General features: G+C 51.8%; 8 protein-coding genes across 8 annotated transcripts; 5 read left to right on the forward strand and 3 right to left on the reverse strand.

The window, feature by feature from the left end:
- Positions 1 to 204: 204 nt before the first annotated feature.
- On the forward strand, positions 205 to 2156 carry BD324DRAFT_651525 (pre-mRNA processing factor 3-domain-containing protein; the record flags this gene model as incomplete). Its single annotated transcript, XM_022018347.1, has 3 exons — positions 205 to 1083; positions 1136 to 1647; positions 1700 to 2156. 3 exons carry the CDS (start codon positions 205 to 207, stop codon positions 2154 to 2156), a joined length of 1848 nt encoding a protein of 615 aa, XP_021870384.1.
- Positions 2157 to 2172: 16 nt separating this feature from the next.
- BD324DRAFT_628157 (hypothetical protein) lies at positions 2173 to 3365 on the reverse strand. The gene is made up of 3 exons (XM_022016092.1): positions 3349 to 3365; positions 2383 to 3296; positions 2173 to 2318 (listed from the first exon to the last, which is right to left on the reverse strand). Exons 2-3 carry the CDS (start codon positions 3064 to 3066, stop codon positions 2214 to 2216), a joined length of 789 nt encoding a protein of 262 aa, XP_021870385.1. The 5' UTR covers positions 3067 to 3296; positions 3349 to 3365; the 3' UTR covers positions 2173 to 2213.
- A 636-nt stretch (positions 3366 to 4001) lies between these two features.
- BD324DRAFT_651527 (hypothetical protein) lies at positions 4002 to 7405 on the forward strand (the record flags this gene model as incomplete). Its single annotated transcript, XM_022018348.1, has 11 exons — positions 4002 to 4745; positions 4795 to 4949; positions 5001 to 5204; positions 5288 to 5950; positions 5991 to 6268; positions 6311 to 6366; positions 6420 to 6613; positions 6878 to 7001; positions 7042 to 7048; positions 7105 to 7228; positions 7279 to 7405. The coding sequence occupies 11 exons, from the start codon at positions 4002 to 4004 to the stop codon at positions 7403 to 7405; spliced, it is 2676 nt and encodes an 891-aa protein (XP_021870386.1).
- Positions 7406 to 8584: 1179 nt separating this feature from the next.
- On the forward strand, positions 8585 to 10766 carry BD324DRAFT_628170 (hypothetical protein). The gene is made up of 3 exons (XM_022016093.1): positions 8585 to 9103; positions 9222 to 9311; positions 9377 to 10766. Exons 1-3 carry the CDS (start codon positions 8825 to 8827, stop codon positions 10457 to 10459), a joined length of 1452 nt encoding a protein of 483 aa, XP_021870387.1. The 5' UTR covers positions 8585 to 8824; the 3' UTR covers positions 10460 to 10766.
- A 957-nt stretch (positions 10767 to 11723) lies between these two features.
- BD324DRAFT_628177 (hypothetical protein) lies at positions 11724 to 18290 on the forward strand. Its single transcript, XM_022016094.1, has 12 exons — positions 11724 to 12174; positions 12228 to 13318; positions 13374 to 16258; positions 16324 to 16395; positions 16451 to 16651; positions 16703 to 16927; positions 16978 to 17040; positions 17098 to 17157; positions 17212 to 17517; positions 17571 to 17690; positions 17749 to 17889; positions 17952 to 18290. Exons 1-12 carry the CDS (start codon positions 12118 to 12120, stop codon positions 18056 to 18058), a joined length of 5328 nt encoding a protein of 1775 aa, XP_021870388.1. The 5' UTR covers positions 11724 to 12117; the 3' UTR covers positions 18059 to 18290.
- Positions 18291 to 18829: 539 nt separating this feature from the next.
- Positions 18830 to 19973, reverse strand: BD324DRAFT_608980 (hypothetical protein; the record flags this gene model as incomplete). The annotated part of the gene is made up of 2 exons (XM_022014135.1): positions 18830 to 18963; positions 19046 to 19973. 2 exons carry the CDS (start codon positions 19971 to 19973, stop codon positions 18830 to 18832), a joined length of 1062 nt encoding a protein of 353 aa, XP_021870389.1.
- A 3081-nt stretch (positions 19974 to 23054) lies between these two features.
- Positions 23055 to 24683, reverse strand: BD324DRAFT_628188 (putative u6 snRNA-associated sm-like protein lsm8). Its single transcript, XM_022016095.1, has 4 exons — positions 24308 to 24683; positions 24208 to 24248; positions 23930 to 24057; positions 23055 to 23425 (listed from the first exon to the last, which is right to left on the reverse strand). The coding sequence occupies exons 1-4, from the start codon at positions 24333 to 24335 to the stop codon at positions 23335 to 23337; spliced, it is 288 nt and encodes a 95-aa protein (XP_021870390.1). The 5' UTR covers positions 24336 to 24683; the 3' UTR covers positions 23055 to 23334.
- Positions 24684 to 25040: 357 nt separating this feature from the next.
- Positions 25041 to 27516, forward strand: BD324DRAFT_486364 (casein kinase I). The gene is made up of 10 exons (XM_022012916.1): positions 25041 to 25383; positions 25598 to 25638; positions 25699 to 25768; positions 25820 to 25968; positions 26023 to 26174; positions 26230 to 26312; positions 26363 to 26533; positions 26592 to 26764; positions 26814 to 26941; positions 27002 to 27516. The coding sequence occupies exons 1-10, from the start codon at positions 25233 to 25235 to the stop codon at positions 27363 to 27365; spliced, it is 1482 nt and encodes a 493-aa protein (XP_021870391.1). The 5' UTR covers positions 25041 to 25232; the 3' UTR covers positions 27366 to 27516.
- Positions 27517 to 27679: the final 163 nt, after the last annotated feature.

Consider the following 27679-nt stretch of genomic DNA (forward strand, 5'->3'; position numbering starts at 1 on the left):
GATGGCAGATTAGTTTCCAAAAGTGACTCACCGCCAAGACTGCTGGATAATCACGCCTACCTCCGAAATGCAACCACGTGACATTAAAAAAATAGGCACATGATTAACGGAATCAAATATCTTGCTGACCGTTTCCACAACGCTGAAGATGGCCTTCGCTGAGTGGCCAGTTTCTAGGACCATCCATACGACGCTCTCGCCATTATGTCGAGTCGTCGAGCAGGAGACGATGGTTCGGGGCCAGAGGCGAAAAGAGCCAGGGGCGAAGGGGCAGGTCCTGCTGGTGGAGGGGCTCCCGCTCTGGACATTGCGGCCATTCGAGCTCAAATAGCAGCTCGAAAAGCAGCCATCACAGGATCTGGACCTCTCCCTCCTGGTCCTCCGCCTCCTCGATCTTCCAGTGCTTCCGCACCTACGCCAGCTCAATCATCGCAGCCTGTAGGGGTTGCTGCTCTGCCGCCTCAACCGAGGATGGACGCGTCGGTCGCAGAGAGATTAGCAGCTGCGAAAGCGAGGATCGAAGCTATGAAAGTGAGGAATCAGAACCCTTACTTGTCCGGTAGTGCGCCTAGACCTGGGGCGAATGCTTCGACATCGACGACGACGACAACAACCTCGACGGCGACGACAAAAGCTGCACTTCCACCCAGTACCAACACCTCTATCGCGCTTCACCCACTGTTGATGCAGGATAAACAAGCTCAACTCGAGCAGGATAAGAATGAAAAGAGGCGAGAAAGAGACAGGTACAAGACGATGGCACCAAAGTTCTCGACTGTCAAGGCCAATCAAGTGACTGCCCCGCCCTCGGGCAAAAAACTCTTGTCATCTGCTCCGGCGCCTTCGCTGAACCCATACGCTTCGAAACCTGCGCCCGCGGCTCCTACGGCTGATGGCGAGGCCAGTTCATCGAATTCAAGACGTTCGAGGAAGATGAAATTGAGCCAGCCCGGCAAATACGTCCAACAGGGAGATGAATTGAGGAATGAGTTGAAGCTGGAGGCGTTGAAGCAGCGAATCGCAGAGGCTTCAAGAAAGGCTGGATTGGATAGCGAGTTTGACACGTTGGAAAGGAGTCTCAAAGTGAGTGGGATCATTAAAGAAAGTTTGCGGACTTTGCTGACGTCAATTCTAGCGCCAAGCGCCCCCTGAACTCGAATGGTGGGATCAGGCGATTCTTCCGCCTGGAAGTAGCTATGCGGAAATTGAGAAAGGCTTGGAATGGATCACTTCTTCCACCGACTCTCTCGTAACTCATCTGATACAACACCCCATTCCCATTGCGGCGCCTAGCGACAAGAAGCAACCGGATAGAGGATTGATGCTTACGAAGAAGGAGCAGAAGAAGATGCGAAGACAGAGACGTAAAGCCGAGTTGGAGGACAAACGGGACAGACAAAAGATGGGTTTGATACCTCCTGATCCACCAAAAGTCCGCTTGGCGAACCTCATGAAGGTCTTGACGTCGGATGCGGTGGCTGATCCGACCAAGATGGAGGCGAAAGTGAGGCGAGAGGTCGATATGAGGAAACAAAAGCATGAGATGGACAATGAGGAGCGCAAGTTGACGACAGAGGAGAGAAAGCAGAAGGAGTACGAACAAATGGTGTCGCGTGAGCGTAGAGGAATCTATGCGGCCGCGTTCAAGTGAGTTGATGATATAGTACGGACCCAAGACACTGCTGACTTTTCCCCTGAGAATTAAATACCTCACGAACGGTCGACACAAGTTTAAAGTGCGAGAGACGGCCAAGAAGGATCTCTTGTCGGGTGTCTGTATTTTTCACCCTTCCTTTGCCCTTGTTCTCGTGGAAGGTACAGATAAAGGGATCAAGCACTACCGTCAATTGATGGAGAACCGAATTGATTGGACAGAGGAAGCTCGACCAATGCCAGAGGAAGATGACGATGAAGAGGGCGAAGGTGAAAAGACGGCGCCATCGACATCTGCTCCGACTACCCAGCCGAATCCTGAGAGTCTAGAGGACAATAAATGCGAATTGATCTGGAGTGGGGAAGTGCCAGAGAGAGCATTCAGATTGTTCCGGGCGAGACACGCTGAGACGGATACGAGGGCGAAGGAATGGCTCACTCCGCGGTACGAAGGGTACTGGGACCTTGCCAAGAGGCACGTTTGGTCTGGGGATGATTTCTGAGCGATGTTGGAGATGTATTTTCATATATGCATACTGGTCCGGTGATGATGGCTCGTATCACCAGAACCTCTTCCAGCCGTAGACGTTATACTCGAAGAATATCATGTTGACGTACAACATCATGAAAACGTAGTATACTGCGAGGATGGTGACAGAATCGACCTATAACGATTGGGGTATCAGTATAGTGACTGGGATATGTCCGACAAGGGAAGGGAGCTCTTACCACTTTGTCCGACTCCTTGTACTGACTGTTGACTCCGTCGTACGCTCGCATTCCTATGACATTGTACACTGCTTTGAGAGACCAAATCTTGACACCGTATGTCGCTGACATCCAGAGACAATAGAGCGTGACGCCTATGAGCCACACGAGACCATGAGGTCGAGCGGGTTTAGTGAACCCGTCGCGGCTCCAAGCGGTTGTGGGGACGTACAAGCTGACGATGATGAGGAGCAGGGGAACAAAGACAAAAGGTAAAAGACCTATACCCTGGTGATTTGCCGAGAGTCTAGCGATCTCCAATGCGTGCATGGCAACAAGAGCGACGAGGAGGAAGGTTATGATGACCAGAAGAGTTTTACGTAGCCTTGGATAGGTCGAGCGATTAGCAGGAGACGATGTGGTGGTGGTGGCTGGCGATTCAGAAACAAGATGAGAAGGATGATGATTCGTCGCCGTTGACAATTCCACATCTTTGCCTCCATGGTTCATCAAATGATCTCCCACGTTGGATGCCTGTCCCCGCCTGCGAAAGATGAGGAATGACATGCCGGTGAAGAGGATGAAAGCCCATGATCCAAGAGGTATGAGTATGGTATCGTCGAAACATGTCGACAGGATCGTTTGACCTCCAAATTCGACGTGAGCGCTGAATCCACCATCTGGGCGATTTTGACAGAGTCTCATCTTACCGAGATAGAGAGAGAGAGAGAAAAAGAGAAGGTTGTGAGAGTGTTTCTGGCTTGGGAAGATATGAAAATGGTGGAGATGAATATTCAGCTATATACTGTAGCAGATCTGATCAACAGATGGCAGGCGCCACCTTTATGTATAAAAAGGTGGTTCGATCAAAAATCAACAATAATAGAGTCTCGTGCCACTCTCACGTGGGAGGGGACCCCATCCACTAGCAAGGGCTTTATTTAGGGAAAGTCGATTAGATAGACCACGATTAGTTAGACTACTCACCCCCTTCAGAATACAAATCATCCTCACAGTCATGTTCAGAAGCTTTACGCATGCATGCCCTCTCCAAGGTCGTCCATGCTCTGAGGCCAAGCGGGCTGCTGCACCCACGTGGAGGAGATGACATTACGTCAACCATTTTCGGCAATGATAAAAGCCGAGAGATCGGCAATTCCCAAGAATGTCTCCAACAACCGTTGTATATTCGCTGGGACGCGCGGGGCGTAGGCCATACCTACGTTGTTTCTTGGATGATTGTCACAGGCTTGGAGGGCAGGAAATCGGTGACCCACAGCCAATCCCCAACCTCATGGGCTGTAGGCCGCCTGTCTTGAGATGCTTCAGAACTCTTGACATAGCAGGTCCCGGTCCAAGTCCACTGAGGGAGGCAGCTGGGGATACACTCAAGGCATATGGATAAGCCCAGCTGTGCCCCGTACCTATGAGGTGGATACATGGAACCGGAATCACGATTGAAGCACCGAATTTCACAGATGTCACTGCATTCGGGCAGTCAAATGACCCGACTGTCGACCCTCGCAATATCAACTACGTCAGACAAAAGATCCTCAGACTCGAAGCCCCGGAACGGCGCGATGCCTGTTGTATCTGGCATGATCACGAGGAACGTCATGAAAAGAAAGAGGGAGCTCGCGATGGTGGATCAGCCAGAGGGCAGGGCGAAAAGAGTCAAAAGGCTCCCGAAATGGTTACGAGAGGAGCAGGATGTGGATGTGAAAGGAGATGCTGGGCCATCATCCACTCCAAGTCCAGTGAGGAAGACCAAGTCGCATTACTCGAAGCACAGACCAATCAAGGTGACGAAGCCGAGTATCAAGCGTCCAGATCAAATGAGCAAAACTGCGAAGCATCAGCACGGACCGTCTGGATGTAGACATAGGAGGGCGACCCTGACGAGCGAACAGCAAAGTGAAGAGATTTCCAGGTCAGAGTCGGATCGCCCACCGATCGGCAAAGTTTCCTCAAGCACCTCAGGCTTGCAGCTTGTGGCTGGTTTGAGGCTGGATCCAACGCCTGCCAAGACCTCAGAGTCATCCCTGTTCGAGCCGATCAGATCCTCAGAGCATCCCTCTCGCCCATTGACACCGTCGACATCCAAACCTGAGCCTTTGGTGCCTCCACCATCCACCTCGCTACCTGACATCAACAAAGGGAAACCCCCGGATGGTGCCCAAGCGAAATCCAGAGAGAGGATTATCCCACCTGAAGTTCACGACAACGAACGCATCACAAAGACAGGATACCCCTCCAGTCGATTCTGCAAAGTCCTTCGAATCATAGCTAGACTCTCGCATCGTGATGCTGAACCGCTTGACATTAGCCCGACCGCCCGTCAACAAGGCATCCGTCCACAGCAAAGACCCCCGGTATGGGCTGAGGTGAGCGACACCATACCGCACTCCACGGCCGGAATCTCACAACGCTCAGTCACGTCAAGAGCTATGCGAGACTCTACCATACTACCGTGCCTTTCAATCTGGTCTATACATGTCCAAAGGCACGGCATATGGATATCTTCTTGAGGCGTTTCCTGCCCCAAGGGATGTCTGGGCGCTTGATGGTAAAGTCATCATCTCTCATGGGTGAGCCGGTCTAGTTCCGGCAGGAGTGAAGAGTTGACCCGCAGGGTCCAGCGGCGGCCAGTGTACGCGCATCGAAGAGGATCATCCATGTCGTCAGAATCAAGCGGTACTGGCTGCGGACCAATCTCCAACCGACGCCAGGGTCGAAACGCTCATCAACGCTTGGAAAAGGTCTACGCCAATCGTATTGATCGCCGGAGAAGGGTACCAGCAATTACCTTGGAAATTGGGATGTGCCTATGCTGTGTTGGGATGGTGAGCGGTTCGTCTATACCTTCAAGGATCCTCGACAGAAAGTGTCAAGAGTCTGAGATGCTGACGCATGAGCCTTTCGCCAGGTATTGGATCTCGTATGTTTGGGTCGAAGCTGAACCTGTCGCGAGAGGGATCAAGGGACCTTCGGGGCGAGATTACTTTCATCGATACAAGGTCAGATTTGACTGGGTCGAATCGCAAGGTCAGCCATGGTGGATCAACAAAAAGACCGAAAGGGAGGATCCACTTGAGCGAGTGACACTCGACTCGGAAGGGCTCCGTGAGCGAATCAAGATCGACCGACTCTGTGCGTCCTCAAATGGTCATAATGCCAGATGTCTCGACGCTCTGCGGCTTGATCTGTCGACAAAGAGGACTGAGGCCATCTTTGATCCTACGACGGGTCTGTTGACCCCGCCGATCACTCCGCCTCAGAAGGCTGTTCCATCGCTCACCGCCGAAGCCCCCGCCACGGACATCTCTCCAACCCAATCGCAGCCTATGAGCCAGGAAGAATTCTCTTGTAAACTCATTGGCGAGCCGCGACAGCCGGAACGCATCTTCCTTCAGCCATTTCTCCCGCTTGAAGATCTTCTGAACGAATGCTCTGACTGTTCTGAGTCGGACGACGACGACGATCTGTCCGGTGGACCCTTGTCTAGCAAACTTGCCCGTATGCTGCCGGGGAATCAGCTCTTGCGATCGAAAGCACCATTTACTAGGTCTGAGCCGATCTTCAACGCATAGTAAGTTTTGTACGTCGGCATTCTGTCTAACATGCACCAGTGTTGATCGTTCCAAGATCTGTCCGTCCTGCGGCGTGGCCACGCCACAGGTGTATATTGAAGGCTGGATGTGCCTCTCACCTACCTGTCATCAATTCTGGATGCTCAGTACGACAATCGGTTTCTTTCCTCTTTCACCGGGTTTCAAACTGAGTTATCATCCCGACTTCCTTGAGCCCGTGAGTTGTCCTCCCGGCCTCGAACATATGCCATACGACGTCGTTCCGGCCTTACCGGAGGAGCCGACGCAAGATGCCGGCTCAGGTAGTCTCCTTCGAGGTGAGCGATCTCTGCCCGATGCGGCTGATCAAATCCACACAGGATGGGTATGTGATCGATGTGGTAGAGCCAACTGTCGATACAGATGGGACCGCTGGGTGAGTCATCAGATCCAACATAGGCGCTGAGCTGATCGCTGATCGTGATTTAGGAGTGTGTGAATTGCAAGAATATCAAGCCTCCTCCTCTGAACGGCAGTCACACCACCTCAGCCGCCTCATTGCAGTCTTTATGTCCTGCGTATCTTGGCGATGCGGCCGTCCATTCTGATTCGGGGATAGGCGTCAACATTGAGACGAGGTCGAAATTGGGCTTGACAATCATGGTTTATGCTCTTCCGCGAGAGTGAGTCGATCGGTCGAGGGGATAACCTCTTGCCTCGAACTGGTATCAGATCGCTTTCGGACTGCCTGCAGGTGATTGTCAAGATTTAGTAGACGGAAAGGCCTGTCGAAGTGTTGTCCAAGTTGTGTCGAAGTGGAGTGGGACTCTGTCCGACTTTGATCAAGATTGCTCGAATCCTGCTCGGCCTACCACGCTGCGCCAACTTTGCTTCGACTGTTTTGGCGGACATTCCAATTCCTTCCCGCTGACATGTCCCCCGCTTAGAGCCGGCACGATCTACCATGTCCTTTCGAATCGTTCAGAGCTGGCAGATGGATTATGGGAGAAGTATCAAGCTGCTGCTTCCCAGCCTGAGACGTCACTCTTCGAACGGCGATCCCTGAGAAGTGTGAGCTGTGAGCTGTGGTCGCAGCTGATATACCGCTCAGGCAGCAAGTCAGCGGCTCTTCCGCGTGCCCCATTCGAGCTGCAAGCTGACTAGATCTCCACAGTCAAAGGGGCGTTGCTGGCTCAACATTTCGCCATCAATTCGGGCAAGGATTACAAGTACAATGTCGCGACTGCGAGTCTGCCCTTTGACCAGTCACCGAGCTGCATCCTCGATGCACTGACGTAGTGAGCGAGGCAATCGTACCCCACAGATATTGCTGAAGGAGGCCTCACAGCATCCGCTCCGTCTCCCAGACTGTCCTCAACTCTCGTGTAGACTTCAACGAGATCCTAAGTGTCATCTACCGTGAAGGTCAAAAGATGTCCTGGCACGATGACGGCGAAGAGGGTGAGAGATTCTGATGGTATCATAACGCAAGCGAGACTGCTGCTGCTGATGATGATGATGATGCTGTCGACCAAAGGACTCGGACCGATAGTCGCTTCGTTATCACTTGGAAGCCCGGCAACCATGTCTTGGCGTCCCAAGATGGATAGAATGCAACCGAATCAACCGTATTATCAAGGTCACAAACAGCGGAGGAGAAACGTTCTTCCGATCTCTGTACTGGATCTCAACTTGTCGCATGGTGTGAGTTTTAAAAAAACACTTGCAGAGTGTTCTGAAGCCTATAAGGATATGATTATCATGCAGGGTCGACGACTGCAACAGATGTACAGTCATCGTGTTGTTCCGTTGGGTTTCAGGGTAGCAGCTACGGCAAGAATGATTGGGACGATGACAGAAGGAAGGGGTTTGTAATACCGTGACATGCTGAGATTGTCATCGGCCCGGCCCTTTTTGATTCCGGGAGAGCGGCGGGAAGATGGGGGGGAACGACAAAAGGTGTTCAAGATTTTTCCGTTCTTCTGCACTCTGCACACAGACGTGCAAGCTGCTGAGCTGCTGCAGCGGCTGCTGCTGTTCATTCATACCATCATGTGATCGCGATCAGTTGGGAGAAATCTGTTGGTCCAAAATGGCCCTTCCGATTTTTCCCCAATGGACGGAAGAGCCGTATGGTCTCACCCGGGGCCGGGGGGAGAGTTAGGAATGGGATGTGAGGCTCAAGGGACCTAATTGCACAGAGCAGCCTCTCTAACTCGGCTGCAACTAAGACGACTACTCCCTGAGGCAGGCTGGGTATGAGATGCAGCATGATCTGGACCCTGACACCCCCTAGCCCGCTGAGAAGGTCAGATGATCTGGTAACTCTCCTTCTACGTCATTTTCCGTGGCTCGTAGTCTCCATAGTCTCCATAAGCGGGTAAGTTGGCGGGATGGTTAGGGTCCCGGCAAGCAGGAGCAGCAGGAGCTGGAGCTGGAGCAGCAGCAGCTAGCAGGTAGCAGGTAGCAGCCGCCTCATTGCCTCATGAGCAGCTTTGATGGCCGAATTTGGAAAAGCCGGTTTTTTCAGTTCTCAAGAGGAAATTTTCTGCCAAAAATTTTTCAATCTCTCGCTCCCCGCTTCAAGGTGACTTTTGGTGGGTGGATTGGACTGGTTGGCTCCTACGCGTATGTACGCGAGAGGCGACCATTTGGGACATGGGATGCATTTCTATCCTATTCATGTTGAAGGTCACATTGATCATCTAGTTGAATGTGGAGGAGCTGTTCGGTTGGCCGGGAGTGGAAAGTTGACTATCCAGAACGTGTCACAAATAGTATTCTGGGGGGGGACGAAGATCGCGCCACGACGCGTTTAACCCGTCCTTGAGGTAATCCGCACACATCATCATCCTCCATCATCCTCCTGCATCCTCCATCTCGCCTCGGTAAACATGTCTCACGTAGCGTCGTCCATGACTGACGACGTGGTGGACATGGTACATTCAAGAGAAGTGACACCTACTTCGACTGCGACGGCGTCTTCTTCTTATGTCAATGGAGAGAGTTCTGGAGGGACAACACGGAGTGGCGCTTTTGGAGGGCATGGGATGATGGTAGGAGAAACGTCGGAAAGCAGTTGTGGGACGAGTGTTGGAGGCATGTCATCGACTCTGAGTACGAGTCAAGGAGAGGATATGGACAAGTTTAAGAAGAGGATGGAGTTGGAGCAGGTGAGTCGATGGGACTGGGACGCAGTGAACGGGCGATGGGATGGATTGGATTGGATGGATGGATGGATGCCTTCGCAGGGGAGGAAAAAAGCACATTTGGCTGATCGTTTCGGTTTAGACGATGCAAACGCTTCAACAACGTCTCAAACTCGCCTCCATGAAGGCTGAGAATGGATGGACAGATTTATCGTTGAATGAGATCGAGACGGTGGGTTCAAACGATCGCGCAACACAGCTATGACATGGACTGACCTTTCTTTTTCCTCTGGACAGAAGTTGCCCCCACCACCAACGCCTCCGCGGCGGCGAGGCGATAAACTCACGATCCATCCCCCTCCTGATACCATCACTCACGCCCTCGCACCCCATACGGTCCCATACGAACCTCCTTCTCCGTCCCGTCCATGGCAACTCATCGACGTCTTATGGCAACCCCTTCCACCACCTCGAAATGGATCGCCTATCCCTTCGTCTCCCCGTAAGCGGTCTCGAGCTGAGACAGAGGACGATGAGCATGATCTTCATGGATCGTTCTCGGACCACTTACGGTACCCTTCCTCTCCCGGAGCTTATGGTTCTGTCCCTGGACCCAGTCAATACAGACATTCATCACCTCGTTCGCCACGTCGCCCACATCATTCCCACCACGCTCGACGCGCTTCGGGCTCCGCTCATCCTTATCCCCCTCCATCCCCTCTGGGCCCTTCCACACGGTTCGAAAGGCGAAGTCAGAGCACCAGTCAACCGATAGCTCCTCAATCACCCGTGACGTACCAAGATGTGAATGCTGCCAAGGCTCTCACATCCATGTTTGAGAGTGGTTCGCCGAAACCAACACCTCGTCAACCGTCAGCCTCGTCAACAGGTCCCAATCGTACTGTCGGTCGTCATGCGAGACACGCTTCACTCCCCAATGGTTCATCTCTCCTTCCTCCTATAGCCACAGATCTTTCCCGACCTCCCTCCTCCTCCTCCAAAGATACCACCACCTCTCCACCACGTCATTCTCCGCTCGCAACATCACCAAGTATCATCGCTTCCAGCACTAATGGTGTTCCAGCACCACCACGGAAAGGTTCAAGCGATACGGTCATATCCGAGACGACTAGATCCGTTCGAAATACAACACCACCCGATGCAGCCGACAAGGACGCAGCCGAGTTGATGATGTTCCTCGCTCATTCACCCTCACCTGCCCGAACCATGCGATCGCCATCTAGAATGACGAGAGAAGGATCAGGTCATAATGGGGCCGCTAGAGTCTTGTTCGCGGATATGCCAGGTCAAGAATACAAGGTGGAAAGACATTCCAATCTGGTCTCTGCGCCGCCAATCACAGCAGATTCAGGCATATGACCGAGGAGCAGCGGTAGCGCCAGCGCCGCGCAGCGATACCGGGCGTCGCTTCACCAGGCGTCGCTTGACATTCAAACTTTAGTCACGGTCAATAGCCCTGATTGGAAATCTTCTTGCTAAACTTATCTCGGAGTCTTTCTTGCCCACCTGTCATGGTTATTTTGTTCGAAAACTCATTTGTATACCTCTTGGTCACTTTGTAATCCGTTGGGTGTGAATCATGTACGTATAGAGGAAGACGGAGAGGAAGGAGAAGAGGAAAAAGAAGAAGAAGGACGCCATCATATGCATAATACTTCCCGCATATTTCGACTTACGAAGCTTGGCCTACTCTGCGACATTCCCTCTGTGGGTACGACGTGCAGGCAGCATCTGATTGGGACTGGGGGATTTGACCAGGCGAAAAGGTTCCAGGGATTGGACTGCACGGTGCTATAGGGATAATAGAGAAATTGTCCGAGTGACTACTCCCATCCAGATCCCTTGGGCTTGATTACATGACAACAATCATCGACTTATGCTTCAATGCAGGTCCCGTCACTTGTTTCATAGCGCTGAACCTCAGTCAGTCAGCTTAGAGCGTAAGGCCTTGACCTGACGACTCAGAGTCCCTCAGCAGCGGGTGAGCCGCATACACCCAGAAGACTTTCTAGTAGTCACACGAGATCAATTTTCACCTCCTTCCCCTCGCGCGCACGCACGCACGCACGCCGATCATTACGACGCTACCCTGTCGATCTCTCGCATCATTCGGGAGCATACCGTTACTCCTAGCTGCCGACCATGTTCGCTTCCACTCAAGGCATGAGTCGCAGCAGCACTGTGTTCTCGATTGCGCTGTAGCTGTCAACCCGCAAGTTTACGTTCTTAGCCACTTTTCTGGGGGGTTTTCCCCTGTTCCTGGGTTATCGTGGCGCCGCCTGAGAATGGTGAGCCTCCAGGCGTATGCCCGCCCCCCCCAGCTAATAAGGGAATGCATGGCAGCCCAGAACCAGCCCAGCGGCGGTGGTGCTGGTGGTTTTGTAGGTACAGAAGGTGGTACTGACTGGCGGGAGACTTCATTCGCCGTGCCACCACGTCAAACACCAACAGGTCAATGGTATACTGCCTGCCACTCTCTGTCTACATTGCCACGTGAACATTCACGGGAATTCTCAGGCACCATTGCGTCATAGGACCCTTTACTTACGTAATCTCTAGCCGATTCCAGACTGACCTAGCCCAACAAGAAAAAACGCCACTTTTGGGACTTTTTGCCCCTTCTTTTCATACGATTTTGGGCGAAGAACAGCGTGAGCAGCGAGCAGCGACAGTCGGATGGCGGCGAGCTCAAGCTGACTGACTGACTGACTGCACGCACTGCACGCACTGGAGCGATCACATACACGGTCACGCTCAACATTTTTCGTGGGAGGCGAGACGGCCCCGCTTGCTGTTTCCTCTCGCCTTGCCCTTTTACCCCACTCTGGACTCTGGGAGATACATCAGCCTAGATGGATACGTCGCGAATTCGATAAAGTCATCCTGCTCTCGTCTTCTCGTGTCTCGTTCTGATTTTTTGGGACTCATCAAGGGAGCTCTTCAGGTTGGGGAGCTCGACTCGGACCTTCCCCCCCTCCCTTGCATCTCTCACTGTATCGCTAGGCTCTGGATTCAGCATGATTGAAGCATTAGACGGAATGGACCTGTCGGGAGTTCCGATCCCATTCTTAGAGGTAAGCAGACGTTTGTAGTATCACTATTGACCCACATACTCTTTCTCCCACAGGCATTCCCATTCCCCGCATTCGTCCTCGTCGTTCCTATACCATGGCGACATTCGACAGAGAGACCTAGATTTTATTCCACAGACACAGACATCACCGTCAGACCTGATGACAATATTTCACCCTTGACCAGTCCAGATTCACCAGGATTAGCATCACCTTTGGCAATGGCAGCGACTGGTTTCAGTGGGAACAGCAGCAGTAGTCATAGTGGTGGTAGCAGCGGCGGGAGCAGCAGCAGCAGTGGTCATTCCTCAAGCAGCCCATCTCTATTTGGACCAGCTTCCGCATTTGTCTCTGGCATCACGACCAGTACAGTCGTCTGGAGTAATGAGAAATGGTTACGGATGACAGAGGGGAGATTGCTGAAGGATTGTCTTGGGAGTGCAGGATTGGACAGACTGGCAGATTGGATAGAGGACAAATCACCTACAGTCCAACAACAGTTATTCACGTTGGAAGTCTTGGAACCAGCTGTCAAATTGGATCTATCGAAAACGTCATTACCTATCCTTCCAGCTTGTTCAACCCATTACTTTTGCATCGTCACTTCTCAACCTCGATCTCAACGTCCTCAGAGCAGTTACTCCATCACGACGTTTAGTCCTCCTCTTCCTGAGCCTTCTGTCTCTCCAAAATCATCACCCGTCCCGGTGGCTCGCAGGAGATCCTCAAGAGATTCAACTCTGCGGACCTCCTTCACGCCTCCTGAGGAGGATTTCGTCGAACATGATGAAGGCGAGGATACATTCCCGTCCGGTGTAGTCACACCGACACCACCGCATGAAGGAGCCACTACGCCTGTGAACGATCAGAGGTCAGGGTCAAGTTCCAGCGGCGCAACATCACGTCAAGTCGAATCGAAACACCGAACGAAAACTAGGCGGCAACCTCAAGAAACCGGACCCAATGTCCGACAGATGGAGACCTCAGCGGATAAATACTGGGCTTTGGTAGACAACTACGATTGGGCAAGTACCGCCATTGGACCGCGAGACGGGTGGAAGGATGTCGTGGATCCATTAATATCTGTGGCGTTCCAAAGTAATGCCATGGAGTGTATTTGGTTAGGCAAGGGACTTCAGTTGATATAGTGAGACAAGATTTGGGGCGCACATCTCATTGCACCGGACTGATCAGCGTCTCAGCAACGAAGAGTACTCTGGTCTCGTGGATCACCCACGAAGTTTTGGTAGACCTGCAGCCGAGGTTTGGGCAGCGATCTGGGATTACATCGGACCACTGACTGAGAAGGCTATCAATGGACGACCGGTTCACTGTGACAATGATCTGCTATTGTTCAAAAAGCATGGACCTGGCATTCTCATGGAATTCTATTGCAGTTGGCGATATGTTCCGATTGCCGGCAAGAATGGCGAGACTTTGGGTATATACAATCAAGCGCTGGAGACCACAGATGCCGTGCTGGCCGCGAGACGGCTCAACACTGCACGAGACTTGTCGGAGCAACTACTTCTCGCTCGGACGGTCAAGGAATACTTCAGCTTCCTCGCGGAAGTCTTGGAGACGAATCCTAAAGATGTTCCATTTGGACTGTTCTACAGTGTCAAATCTGCAGAATTCCCACCCAAGGATCCCAACGCCACCGCTGTCTTTGCTGAAGCTTTCCTCGAATCCACAGTTGGCGTCCCGGATGGTCACCCATCAGCGCCCGCAACCATGTCATTTGATATACCGATCAAGACTCGATCCGCCTTTGGACCGAACGCTGACCGTCTCTCGTCACCTACCATGTCTGCCATCTCTGCTCTCTCGTCAGGTTCGGGGCGACGCATCCACATTGCCGATGAAGCGTCATGGCCGATACTCAAAGCTTTATCGACTCGACAATGTGTACTCGTGGAGGATTGTCGATCCCTGATTGAAGGATACGAAATTCGAGAATGGGACGAGCTCCCCATGTCGGCTTTGGTCGTGCCTATCTGTAGCGAGACTGCGATCGAGGTTCCAGGAGCGTTCATGATTCTCGGCCTCAATCTACGACGACCTTTCGATGCGGATTACGATTCGTGGTTACATGAGATTCGAACTCAAGTGGCCAGCACACTCGTCTCAGTCAAAGGGTACGAAGCGGAACAACAGCGTATTGACGATGCGCTCAAGATGGAACGTGCCAAAGCCGCTTGGTTCAAAGGCGCAGCACACGATCTTCGAAGTCCACTCACCATGGTCCGAGGTCCCATCGAGGATTTGCTTGAGACGAATCTCAGCAACAGTCAAAAGAACACTCTGCAATTGGCGAAACGAAATGTGGATCGATTACTCCGACTCGTCAACGCACTCATGGACTTTTCACGTCTCGAAGCGGGTCGTGTTCAAGGACGATTCGTGCCGATTGATCTGGGTAAATTCGTGGCAGATCTCGCTGCGCTGTTCAGACCAGCATTAGAACGCATGAAGATCGACTACTTCATCGAGATTCAGTCTTACGCACAGTCTGTCTTTGTCGATCCGACATTGCTCGAAACGGTCCTGAGTAACCTCATCAGTAACGCTCTCAAGTATACTGAAAAGGGTAGCGTGACTGTGAGATTGACATTCGGAGACGAGGCTGAGATCTCGGTCATCGATACTGGTATTGGAATCCCTCGCGATGAGATCGAGCATATAGCCGAATGGTTCCATCGCGCCAGTTCTGCCATTCATGCTGGAACCACTGGGACAGGTTTGGGTCTAGCCCTGGCTAGAGAGCTCTTGCGATTGCACGGTGGCGACTTGGAGGTATACAGTCGCAGCGCTGAAGAGAATGCGAATGGTGATCACGGTTCGACGTTCATTGCGAGAATACCATTAACTGGAAGGGATGACGTGGACGGAGACGCTCATCTTGCGGTGCCATTCGGCAAATACGGGAATGATCTGGCACAAGAAGCCATGGCTTGGGCGCGAGATGATCGACAGCGTGGAGGTCCCAGTCGCTCGGAGAATGGTTCGAGTGAAGGTGGGACAGGGAGTGAGACTCAGACTGGGTCCCAATCTGGCTCTGGACCATACTCGAAACTTGGTGAAGGTCTCTTTTTCGACAAGGAAGACAGTATTCTCATCGTGGACGACAGCGATGATATTCGCGAGTACCTCAAGCGGATATTTTCACCATTCTGTCAAGTCTTGGAAGCTTCCAATGGAGAGGAGGCGCTTCAAAAGAGTCTCGCGTCGCCACCGAATCTCATCCTGTCAGACATCATGATGCCCCGTATGTCTGGTACGGAGCTTTTATCAAAACTTCGAGCCAACTCCAAGACTTATATCCCTGTCGTTTTGCTCTCCGCCATGGTCGGTGACGAAGCACGTGTGGACGCCTTGTTGGCAGGTGCAGACGATTACCTCGAGAAACCGTTCAAACCCAAAGAGCTCGTCGCTCGTGCTCATGTTCAGATCCAGGTGGGCAAGAAGAGAAACGCTCTGGAACAATTATTCATTCAACGCGAAGTGGAGAATCGATTCTTGAGCGAGTACTGCCCGGCAGGTATCGTTCGAACCGACGCATCAGGCAGAAATACCTATATCAATCAAGCTTGGCGACGTATCGCAGGCATGTCTGATGAGGCTGATCCGAGCGACTGGGAACGATATTGTGAACCCGATGTTTTCCAACAGCTGGCCCGTGACTGGACGTCATTCCTCATGGGACGAGAAAAGGATTTCAGAATGACTTGGAGATGGAAGAATGGAAATTACGTCTCGGCAGTCTTTGTCAAACTTGAATTCTTGGCTCCTGGCATGAGCGGCACTATCGGTTGCATGGCGGATATCACCTATGAAGAACAACGCGTGGCCGATGCGGAACAACGACGAAGAGAAGCTGAAGAATCGAAACATCAACAAGAGCTCTTGATCGACCTCACATCTCATGAGATCAGGACACCTGTCTCTGCCATCTTGCAATGCTCCAGTCTGGTCAAGGAAAATCTAGTCGCGCTCAGAGATCAACTTCAATGGAGCGGTCAGAATGGATTCAGACCGACCAAAGAGTTGCTCGAGGATCTCGCAGAGGATGTCGAGGCGTTGGAGAGTGAGTTGCTGTGACGGGCGTGGCGTGGCGTGTGCGTTCAGGGCTAGGCTGATCACCACGGCCAGGTATCTATCAATGTGGTCTCGTTCAGGAACGCATTGCCGGCGATATCCTATCGTATGCTAGGATCCAGCTAGGTGAGGCATCAAGCTGTGGGAGGATTCATACAGGCTGCTGACGCTTGCTCCGCAGACATGCTCAGTCTCCACGCCATCAACACGGATATCAAAAAGGAAGGCCGCAAAATTCTCACCGTCTTCTCTAGTGAAGCGCGTATGAAGGAGATTCAATTGGCTCTTGACTTTGGAAAGACATTCGAAGCGAGTCGCGTTTCAGAGATCAAGACGGACCCGGTGAGATTAGGTCAAATCGTCACCAATCTCATATCAAATGGTATGTGATATTCTTCATACATTGCATTCGCTGAAAGAGTCTCTCTCCCAGCCATCCGATTCACTGCGACTAGCTCTATCCGTAAAATCACAGTCTCCTACGATTTATCCTTTGTGCCTCCTGCTTCAGACTCGTGCGCTGTTCCGAGGTCTACTGGTTCGCCAGACATCACTCCGCCTCCGGAGGATACACCGCTGTGGTTGTTCGTGTCGGTGAGGGATACAGGTCCAGGATTGCCGCCGAATGAATTGGCTCTCCTCTTTAAGCGATTCTCGCGTGAGTAGGCAGTCGGATCTTGGTTGCATCTCGGTTGACACTTTATTCAGAGGGCAATGCGATGGTCCACACTCGATTCGGAGGTTCAGGACTAGGACTGTTCATCTGTAAGAGTGAGTCGTGGCGCCTGAAAACTCCAAATTCTTTTTCTGATCAGCTTGCTTCTACAGAGATCACCGAGCTTCTTGGAGGACGTATCGAAGTCTTGAGTACGGTCGGCGAGGGATCGGGTGAGTGCGCTTTGTCCCTCATGCAGCCTTTTTCTGAGCACCTTCTACATACAGTCTTCCGCTTCTTTATTCAAACTCGAGCCGTTGCACCCATCATCGCTCCCATCCCCGAACTCGTGACGGCTACCTCCAACTTGTCGATTGGGTCCAATGCCTCTTCCGCTTCCTCTGTCTCGCTATCGCAACGAAGTACCTCAGTTTCGCCATCTCACAGCATGTCTCCAGCCGCTTCTGTCCTTTCCTCTTCCAGTCCTCCCCCGACCCACACACGGTCCCTTCACATTCTTATCGTTGAGGATAATATCATCAATCAGACCGTGCTCAAACGTCAAATCATCAAAGCAGGCCTGTCGTGTGATGGTGAGTAAGGCGTGATAGGTTGATGGTGCAGGACACGAGCTAAAGCGTGGTAGTCGCCAACAACGGACTGGAAGCTCTGAATCTGATTCGTGAGGCAGACAGACAGGCTAAACGTGGAGGACCGAGGAAGAAAAAGCCTTATAATGTGATCTTGATGGATCTCGAGATGCCTGGTGCGTGAGAGTTTTCTGGCAGATGATGATGTACTCTGATTGACACGGGTGCCCCCAGTCATGGACGGATTGACGGCCGTCAGAGAGATCAGGGCTTTGGAAGCTGCGGGGACATTGGAACGGAACATGGTCATGGCGTTGACTGGTAATGCCAGACAAGGTCAGATCGACCAAGCTCTCGCGGCGGGCATGGATGATGGTGAGTGGTGTACTCCCCAAGGGTGTATACGGATATAGTCCGCTGATCGTCAACGTGCCCAGTTGTTATCAAACCATACGTGTTGAATGATCTCTTGAGAAAGATTGAAGCCATGTGGGCCAAAAAGGCGGAAGCGTCGGTCCAAGGAGCAGAAGTGGGATCGGCCTAAGTGGAGGGCATCCATCATACATGGATGGGCCTTCTCGCCATCGGGGGAGATCCGGCCGAGTTGGTCTAGGCGTTTCGTCACCTCTGCTAAGCGTCCACAATATTCAGATAATCTGGGTCGCTGCTATCTTTATTATTTTTTGGTATTCGATTCGTGTTGTACACAAAGTTCTGTTTTTTCTCGTCTGTAGCATCTGGTCTTCGCATGGAAGTGTGCATTTCAACTCATCTTGGTTTCGAAGCGGCGCGACTGCCTGTTGAGTGTAAGAAATGGAAGAGGCGGCGTGCTCGTCGCATGTGTATGTCTGATAAGCTTAATTGATCCGAGTCACATGCTCAAGAGGCCCGTTTTTGATCCACCTCGGCACGATCCAGATCCCTTTTGCTCCACTTTTCTTCTTATCAGTTTTGATTCTTTTTTCCGTCATCTCGGATCAAGCTCACACTCACACTATGGATAGATTGATCGACAGCTGACATAACAAGGAATGAGTGATCGACAGCACGGAAGGGATTCAGGCATGGACGGAAAAAAGGGGGCCGTACAGCGGAGAGACTAGCTTCGGAGTTGGAAATGTCAAATAAGGCAAATTGAGATGCACAACAATGCTTTGATACGTCTACGACATATGAGTATATACAATGTGTTTTATTCTTTCTTCTAGAAATATAAGGAGGACGACGTTGATTGATGATGATGGTAATGATGGATGATGGATAATGAGATGTCGGTGCCGATGCTGAGAACAGTTCTTGCGATAGTCGTACTGGATCAGACAGCCTCGTACTTTGATAATCGTTTCTTGAGATCTGCCACTTGCTTTCTCAAGCGGGCAGCCTCATCTGTCGCCAGGCGGAGTTTAGTCTCTTTGGCGTTGAGCGTCGTTTCAAGTGACGAGAGATGTTCTAGAAGAAGAAGACGACAGAGTCAGCGATCGCGTGACGTAGGTCTAGACCATAGAACGGGTCATGAGAACCTGAGACCTACCTTTTCGCTTCGCTCTGAATGTTCTCGCTGAGATCCTGTTCCTGACTCGTTTTCTCTCTCTTGCTGTCAACGCTCTATAATCCTCCACCTTCATGCCCCAGATCATTCCGTCCCTTTCCACGCCTTCTGAAATCTCGTATTGTTCATGCTCTGAGTCGACCTCGTCCGGCTCTTCCATCAACGAATCCATGGAGCTCATCCGTCGCTTGGCGGTCGATGTTCGACGCGAGTGTCCTTGACCTGAAGACGAAGATGAAGAGGCGACTGCATTGGCTTCTGATCTCAGCGGGGGTCTGATGTGATGAACTACAGGCTTGATATCGGGCGTACTGATCTCGTACGATTCAGGCGAATCCATACTGGTCTCCATCTGAGTGGTGGTGATAAGCGTCGGCAAAGACTGCGAAGTGGCTTTACCTCTCTTCCTGGGGGAAACAAGGAGAGAGGTGTGTATCGCATTGGGTCTATCGAATTTCATCCCAACCTGAGGAACAGATGATGAAGAAGAGGAAGAAGCTGATGCGGCTCCTTCAGGTTGATGATGATGGAAAGGGTTGGTAAAGTTGACAGATTCGAGCTGCGAGGGATGAATGGCAGGTGATTGATCGGTAGATCCAGGGATACTGACAGCCGAGTTGAAAGGAGATTGTTGAGTAGCCGTCGTACTCAGGGAACTGTTACGAGTCTCAATGGTCCCACCACCGACACTCATAGGTGTGTCACTGCCACTTGAGAGGTTTGTCATGGATTGATTGGGATGAGTGCCCTCGGAAGCGGTTTGGAACAACCAAAAATTGGGCGAAAGAAATCCATTGATGGGATGTCCAGGTGTGAGACCGCCGCCACCACTGCCACTGACGCCCAAGCGTCCAGACGATGAATCCTGTGGAGCCACAATGGGATCAGTGGAAAAGTAATCGGTGGCCATGGTGGCATTGACGTTGGAAGAAGAAAACCATTCGGAAGGTGAGAATCGAGGAAGGGAAAAGTTTTGGTAGAATGAAGTCCAACCTGGGGTTGTGGGTGCCGCAGCTGCGGGCTGACCAGTGGCGTCCTGAGAAAACAGAAACGGAACGTCAGATCTGATTCGAACGGGGGGAGGTTTGCAGTGTACAACTTACTTGACGGTCTGACTCGTCGCGCGACATGGCGTTCATGTCGAATGGTGATAGGAAGAGTTTACTTTGAATGGGCAGTGCTTCAATAGCACTCATGTCCGTTGTTGAAAAGATCTATCCAGTTTACTTTATAAATATCCCGGGATCTGGGTAGTGAATGAAACTAGCACGCGGAGAGGATTCGAGATGATTGATTGTTCAGAATCCTTTGCCACCCGTTCGGCTCCACTGGATAGGTTGAATAATGAACGAACACACTGACGACGACCAAGTCAGGTAGATAGTGAAGGAAAATGGAGAAGAGAGTGGAGACCAACACAGTCCAACGGAAGAAAGTGGTTATGAATAGCTTATCAGGTTTTGTGACTGGTTGGGTCGGTGGTGCCGAGGTTCCTGCCAGTCTTTCAAAACTTGCCGTCGCCTATATCTCCGCTATTTGCCCGTGCCGGTTGTGAGGAGATCTTCTCTTTTGGCTCCCTTCCCCTGGTAAGTTTGGAAGAGCGAGAGCGAGAGCAAGCAGCACTGTGCTTGCTCCACCTGAGGTAGGTTGCACACCTGGTGAAATCAAGTTGATTCCCGGTCGAATTCAGCTGCGCCACGAGGGGGAAGGCAGATGGGCAGAGCAGCTGATAAAATAAATTCCAGAAAAAGGCGAGGACCCAAAAAAGGGGAGCTTCTATTTCTTCCTGCCTGTGGATCCGTTCTATCCCCGACTCAACCGAGGACGTAGTAGTGGTAGCTGGTGGTGGTAGTGGTGGTAGTGGTGGTAGAAATGGTAGAAAGAGATGAAGAGGATGCACAATCGAGGACTGAATATATCGGTTTGTTTTAAAAGCTGATGTTGACCGTTCAAGTAGATCTCGATGATGATGATCTTCTGGAAAGGGACCACGACTATCCCAGATGTATATATAACAAAAAATTTCCACACAGACACACTGCTGTAGGGAGGGGAACTTGACTCAGCGTCTGCCTGTAGTGACCCATCCTCCCCTCCCCTCACCCCCCGAGTGACGCCAAACTTGTTATATAATCGGCATCGCGAGAGCTAAGAAAAAATATCGAGTGACACTTTTTTTTTTTTTCCATGGGAAAGCCAAATGCAGCAGAGAGTCTGGTACTTGACTCCACTCGTCACCAAGGCTATCTTCTCCTCTCCTACCCACGAGGTGCCGCCACCACCACCACCACCACCCACCCACGCCGCCGCCGCCGGACACCTTCGCCCGCCCGTTCCAGGTCAATGGGCTTCTCTTCCCCCGCCCTTGCCAAAGCCCCGTTGGCTCCAGTGCCTTAGTCGGAGACCGGGCGCCGCCCACAGCTCGTATAGGCTTCTTTTTACCCTGCTGATGCAAGCTTGACTTACGCATAGCCATCTCTCTTTCCCCTGAGATACCCGGGCTGGAAGGGGGTTCTATCGGTACAACTGGGACCTGACGGCGTGCAGCTTGTAGCATGTTGTTTCGTCCGTGACCCACGTGCCGTCTTGATCACGAGTCCAGGTCAGTCAGTCAGTCATGTTCTTGGCCGATCGGATGGGTCATGGGCGTCATTCATTCCCATCCATACAAAGAATATCGCAGCCTCGTCTCCCCGCACCGCCCAGAACGACGAGGACGAGCGATCGAGCCTCAAGATAAGACAAAGACAAACAGCTCTTCTCACAGGGACTCTCGGAGACAGTTCTTACGAATTCAACCCGAGTGGGGTGGCGCCTTTGCCCCGGTGTAAATCCACTCACTCCCTGTTCCCACCAATGCACCTCTCTGCCATCCTGGTTGGGTGTCTCTCCCCTGCAGTCTAGACCAGGCGACTCGATAGGAAACTGTGATCGGCCGAGCCTACAGCAAACTATGACGTGTAAGGGGCCAGTTGCCTGATTTCGTCCCTTGCCCCGGACTCTAAAAACTATTCTTCACATCCATTTTTTTCTCTCTCGGCCGCTGGGCGTTGTTCTTCTGGACTTTTGGCAGTCCCATGGGCTCGCGCTGTTCATGGAGTACGAGTTATTCCCGGCGAAAGGCTGCCGAATGGAGAGCTTTTGGTTTGTAAAAATAAACTGGTCATTGTGCCCAAAAAGAAAAAAAAAAAACTTAGTGGAGACGCCGAATGTTCTGTGGGACATGCATACTGAGAGCGAGTACCTTGACGGCTGTGAGTTCGGGTGTTCCTGGTTCCTGGAGGCTGCTGGCAAACCTGTGTGGATGGATGGATGCATGATGATGATGATGTCTATATCCCACCGGAAAACATGGGCATAACTTCCTCCGAAATCAATCTTGGAACCCAGGTCGAAAATATAGAACATGCGTCTCGGAGGGATTTTGAGAAGGAGGTTCCTCCGAGGGAGTGGTGTGTGATCAGATCTAGAGGTCGAGGTCCGAATCCACAGATGATGTCAACGGGAAACATGTGATGCCTGCGTCAGACCTTTGACAAGACAGAAGAGGCCTTGATCCTCCGAATGTCCCGTATAGCAGGTGAATCAGCTGATGATCATCGGCAAGTAACGCTGGTCCAATGTCAGTAACCCGCCGGTACGTTATCAACGGGTTCCTGTTAGTAGTCTATCTTTCCTCTCGATCACAACACACTCACTTATCGTTCCGAGATCCTTGTCCTTGTCCTTGAGAAAGCCTTCAAACCGTCATGACGAAGGGGCTTGAGCGGATGCTTCGCTGACATGGTCTGCTATGCTATGCCATGGCCCCGTATCGGTTGTCGGGAAACCCTAAGGAACACGTTCGACCGTGGACAACGGTGCCGAATACAGACAAAGAGGTACGTAGACGATTTTCCTTATCGATCGAGGAGGCGGAGGATCTGGGACCTGATCGATGTTTGTGTCTACCCCGATGATGGATGGACCGGCGAAGTCAATACCTAAAAACAATTGTACATATGCATGTTCGCAATTTGATCTAGATCTCATGATACGCAATCACGTAAACGACGGCGATTGACGATAAGACTCCTCTGTCTAGGCCCTGGACCGGTGACCCTCATCATTTGTACACGATCCAAGGTCATGGGATGATGGATCGTGCTTGTATTGGTGTCCGAGTGGGGGTCGCAACGACCTTCACGGACGAGACGTACCATCCAGTGTTCATTTATGGCACGTTGAAGGGCTTTGAGGCCAAGTATGCTTTGGAGCGAGTCCACGCCTTCTCAGTGACGAATTTCCGGTAATGGTTCTGCACGTAATTCCTCGTAATTGATCGTACTGTCCTTCTCGTTGTCCACTTCTGCGACCAAGGCGCTGCGAAACATGTCAGCGGAATGTCAAAGGGGTCACAGGTCGAACGGAGCAGAAGTGGACGAGGCTTGTTTTGAGTCATGATTGATGGATGGGAAAAGACTGAGACGCGGTAGCGACGGAGTGCAGCGGATGAGGCATCGCAGAACCCCTTGTGGCTTCCGGTCAGACACATTTGTGAACTGCCAGAACGACAGCTGGCATTGAGATTGTGCGACAAAGGGAAGCAGGGAGAGGTACGAGGCACCCTTGGGTCTTCCAGCTTGTCGCAAACCAGTGCGTGACATCTCTCCACCTCGGCAAATTGCCTAGAGCTGTGACCTCTGGCTGATCCGTGACCGTCTGAAGGAGTCTGAAGCAGTCCTGGCACACGCCTGCCCACCTCGCGCGTCCTTCCTCTTTGCTGCCGTCATGTTCTGTCCTTCGCGCTCTTCTCAATATTCTTCCTTCAACCAACGCCGATGAAGGCTTGGCTTGACCTCTGATGGAGCCGAAAAAGACACTCACACATTGTCGCCCTTGATCATGTACAGTCCCAAAGGGATCATTTCGACGCCCGCGTCCATTGAGTATTCTCGCTCGACCGAATCCGCAAGGATGAGGTTGGTTCGGACGTCAAAGCCTTTGAGCTTGCCCTGAGAAGGAGAGAGAGAAAGGATCTCGTGTCAGCAAAAAGCTCGTTCGACTATGCCGCTTTAAGTCTCGTCGGGCTCTCGCTTTGCGTTCCTACTGGTACGGCGCGCAAAACCAAGAAAAAGAAAAAAAACCATCACTCGCCAACTCACCACTATGACTCTCCCATCGTACAGGATGACCTGGACGGTTTCTGATAAGGAGGGTATGAGCTTCATTGCTTCGGCAGGGTGGAAGAAAAAGCCAGCTCACGGTCAACGTATGATTCCACGGCAGACATTGTCGTGAAAGGATTGGAGAGCAGCAGGAGAGACTCGACCGCTATTTTCCACTGAAGAAGTGTTGGCGTCCGACTTTGTTGTGATAATGATAATCGCGGACGATGTCAGACCAGGTGCCAGGGAAAGCGACGAGGCCTTCCCAGAGACCACCCAAGAGTCGAGTCGAAAAGGGATCTGATGTATGATCCCGTTGATGCACCGTTGTGGACCCCTCTATGTTCTCCTACACGCTATGCTCTCCACATGCATAGTCGTCCTAGCAGCAGTAGTGGTAGTGGGGAAGCCAGAGCCAATGATGATCACATATCTCATATAACGCCGGCTATCGCCGTCACAGCCAAATGACATGTGGCACTTGACCCTGAACCCCTCTCTCTCTCTCTGCTCTTGCTGCTGCTGATGCCTTGACCTATCAGACCCTCCTATTGACAAGCAGATTCTGCACATCTCATCATTTGGACGTCGGGTCAAGCTGGAAGCCTCTCGCGGGTACCTCAACGACGACGAGCTGAGAGTCCCAAAGAGCTCAGACTGGATCACCCCCGAATCCGTTTTAAAATCGCAGGATCCCGGCGCGAGTGAAAGAGTCAAAGCCACCTTCTCTCAGAGAGGAGAGGTCTGCAGTGCGATTTGAACAACATCATACAGTGGGGCTATAGAGGGATAGAAGGGGTCGCGTGATACGCACTGGACAGACTGTCGACACTTCTTGGACCATATCGTATTCATTCATTCATCAGAACCACCTCCTTGACTCAGTACCCCTCTCCCTGCCTCCCCCCTCCTCCCCCTTTTTTCCAACGCGGGGGGTTCGTTCGCTGCAATCCCCTCCTCCTCATTCATCAGCATCACAAGTCTTCCCTTTCTCACTTTCATCTTTCGACGTTTGACTCATCATGGCCACTACACACGTCATTGGGTCTTCGAACCCTGCGAACCATCTCTCTTCCGGTGGATCCCACTCGTCGAGCTCGAGTAATATCGTGGGCGTGCATTATAAAGTCGGCAAAAAGATTGGAGAAGGGTCTTTTGGCGTCATTTTCGAGGGTGAGTCTGGGTGGATGCTTCATGAGCCTCAGTGAACGGCGCCATCATCTTTTGGACGTTCAAAGGCCAACCGAGCCTCACTCCTCTATGCCCTCGCTGCTTCTTTGCGGGCTAAATTGGCCTTGGTTCCAACCTGGTCTCGCGAGCAACTTGACTGCCCCGGTGTCTAAATCCGGCACGCACAGTCCGCTGATGTTCCCTTGTCTCACTACAGGTACCAATCTTCTCAACTCTCAAACCGTCGCCATAAAATTCGTGAGCCGAGTCGATTGAGATCTGTAGGGGAAGAGGGTGGGACTCACAGGACAATTCTAGGAACCACGCAAGTCGGATGCTCCGCAGTTGAGGGACGAGTACAGGAGTTACAAGATCCTCTCTGGTTGTGGTGAGCGTAAACCCCATGGCCGGCTTCATGCTCGATTAACACCGTGATCAGTTGGCATTCCTCAGGTCTATTACTTTGGTCAAGAGGGTCTGCACAACATACTCGTCATTGATCTCCTTGGACCATCGCTTGAGGACTTGTTTGACATGTGCGGACGAAAGTTTAGCGTCAAGACGTGTTGCATGACTGCGAGACAAATGGTGAGGCGACATGATGAAATGACAGGATACACATGGCTCATGTACTTCAATCAGCTGTCTCGAGTCCAGACTATACATGAGAAGAACCTCATTTACCGAGATATCAAACCAGACAACTTTTTGATCGGGCGACCGGGCACCAAAGGAGCCACGACGGTCCATGTAGTCGACTTTGGAATGGCCAAGCAGTACAGAGATCCAAAGACGTCAGTTTGACAAGACATCCAAGCATGTGTGCCTCATCTGACATTTGGCCTCTAGCAAACAGCACATCCCGTATAGAGAGAGGAAGAGTCTGAGCGGGACAGCGAGATACATGAGCATCAACACACATCTCGGTCGAGGTGAGCGCGTGCTGGCTTGTGATTGACCTATCGCTCAAACCTCTCTCCAGAGCAATCCCGGCGAGACGATCTCGAAGCGCTCGGACATGTCTTTTTCTACTTCTTACGTGGAGGTCTGCCCTGGCAGGGACTCAAAGCGGCTACTAACAAGCAAAAGTACGAAAAGATTGGCGAGAAAAAGCAGACCACACCGATACCAGAGTTGGTGGATGGGTATCCGCGTGAGTGGTGGTGTGAGATCAGGCCGTGACAGAACGACACGCTTACGCCCATGATCAGAGGAGTTCGCCATCTACCTCAATTATGTTCGAAAACTTACATTTGACGAGACGCCCGATTACGACTTTTTGAGAGAGCTCTTCTTGACTGCCATGAAGAACAATGGGGATGAGGATGATCAAGTGTACGATTGGCAGCTGTTGAATAATGGAAAAGGTTGGGAGACGAGCAGCGTGAGTTGGTCAACCAGTGCGCTTGATTTGGTGTTGATTCAGTGTTAAGACGGCCGCTGCGTCTACCACCAATGAGGCTAGCAGGCGTGAAGGTCGTACACGGCCAGAGAAAGATTACAAGGATCGTATGGAGAGGATGCGAAGCGGTCCCTCCGGTGGTCCAGGTGCATCACCGCTGTGAGTGTGCCTCCGTACACTAAAGTGTAAGGTTTCACTGACACGGATCCGATCTGCCAGGAAACAACGCAAATCCGCGGGTCAAAGTGGACCTTTACCAAATGCTTCCAATCAAGCCATAGTCGGAGTGTCAGCGCCTTCTCCACTTCCCACTTCCCGTCGTCAATCTGCTCAGGGACATCCGTTCGCTTCTGCGAATCCAGCTCATCACGATTCTGCTCGAGACGGTGGACGAGAGCCGTACGATCCTTCCAATATGGCTATCCCATCACAGGCTGGACTTCAACCCATTGCGCCAATGACTGTCAATGGACAAGGCGGAAACACGGCAAATTCGAGTCAAAGAATGGGCGAAGGGGATTATCAACAGCAAAAAGGTGGAAATGGGTTCATGAGGTTGATCTCATGTGGCTGTTGTCGCTAGCGCTCGCTGCTGCCCACCACCCGAACCCGATCCCGTTTCCGGACTGGATCACATCCCTGGCATCTCATCAACCGTCTTCTCACCGCGATCCTCTCCTTCCCTCCAGCCTCTCGTCATCGAGTCACTACCCCGACGCCCTTGTTCAAGTTCTCGTCTCTGGTTTTCTCTCTTTCTTCCTTTTTTCTTTTTTGTACCGTACCAACGAATATTGTCGGATCAGCTCCTACGCCTCTGTTTCTCGCTTTCTCTCCCTCTCTCTCTCTCTTTCTTCCCCTTATACCCCTTTCCTCTCGTCATCTGCGTTATGGCCCCGC

Source organism: Kockovaella imperatae (genome assembly GCF_002102565.1).
Source record: "Kockovaella imperatae strain NRRL Y-17943 chromosome Unknown BD324scaffold_8, whole genome shotgun sequence".
NCBI classification, from domain to species: Eukaryota; Fungi; Basidiomycota; class Tremellomycetes; order Tremellales; family Cuniculitremaceae; genus Kockovaella; species Kockovaella imperatae.

Bases quoted from the DNA above. Each gene is read 5' to 3' on its own strand.
- BD324DRAFT_628157 (XM_022016092.1), bottom strand. From the start codon at position 3,066: ATGAGACTCTGTCAAAATCGCCCAGATGGTGGATTCAGCGCTCACGTC. The intron at 2,319-2,382 runs GTAAGAGCTCCC...CAATCGTTATAG, and splicing joins ACAAGGAGTCGGACAAAGTG to GTCGATTCTGTCACCATCCT.
- BD324DRAFT_628170 (XM_022016093.1), top strand. From the start codon at position 8,825: ATGTCTCACGTAGCGTCGTCCATGACTGACGACGTGGTGGACATGGTA. The intron at 9,104-9,221 runs GTGAGTCGATGG...GTTTCGGTTTAG, and splicing joins AGAGGATGGAGTTGGAGCAG to ACGATGCAAACGCTTCAACA. The intron at 9,312-9,376 runs GTGGGTTCAAAC...TCCTCTGGACAG, and splicing joins CGTTGAATGAGATCGAGACG to AAGTTGCCCCCACCACCAAC.
- BD324DRAFT_628177 (XM_022016094.1), top strand. From the start codon at position 12,118: ATGATTGAAGCATTAGACGGAATGGACCTGTCGGGAGTTCCGATCCCA. The intron at 17,158-17,211 runs GTGAGTGCGCTT...TTCTACATACAG, and splicing joins TACGGTCGGCGAGGGATCGG to TCTTCCGCTTCTTTATTCAA. The intron at 17,890-17,951 runs GTGAGTGGTGTA...CAACGTGCCCAG, and splicing joins CGCGGCGGGCATGGATGATG to TTGTTATCAAACCATACGTG.
- BD324DRAFT_628188 (XM_022016095.1), bottom strand. From the start codon at position 24,335: ATGTCTGCCGTGGAATCATACGTTGACC. The intron at 24,058-24,207 runs GTGAGTTGGCGA...TCTCCTTCTCAG, and splicing joins ACGATGGGAGAGTCATAGTG to GGCAAGCTCAAAGGCTTTGA. The intron at 23,426-23,929 runs GTGAGTGTCTTT...CATGTTTCGCAG, and splicing joins ATGATCAAGGGCGACAATGT to CGCCTTGGTCGCAGAAGTGG.
- BD324DRAFT_486364 (XM_022012916.1), top strand. From the start codon at position 25,233: ATGGCCACTACACACGTCATTGGGTCTTCGAACCCTGCGAACCATCTC. The intron at 26,534-26,591 runs GTGAGTGGTGGT...GCCCATGATCAG, and splicing joins GTTGGTGGATGGGTATCCGC to AGGAGTTCGCCATCTACCTC. The intron at 26,942-27,001 runs GTGAGTGTGCCT...CCGATCTGCCAG, and splicing joins GGTCCAGGTGCATCACCGCT to GAAACAACGCAAATCCGCGG.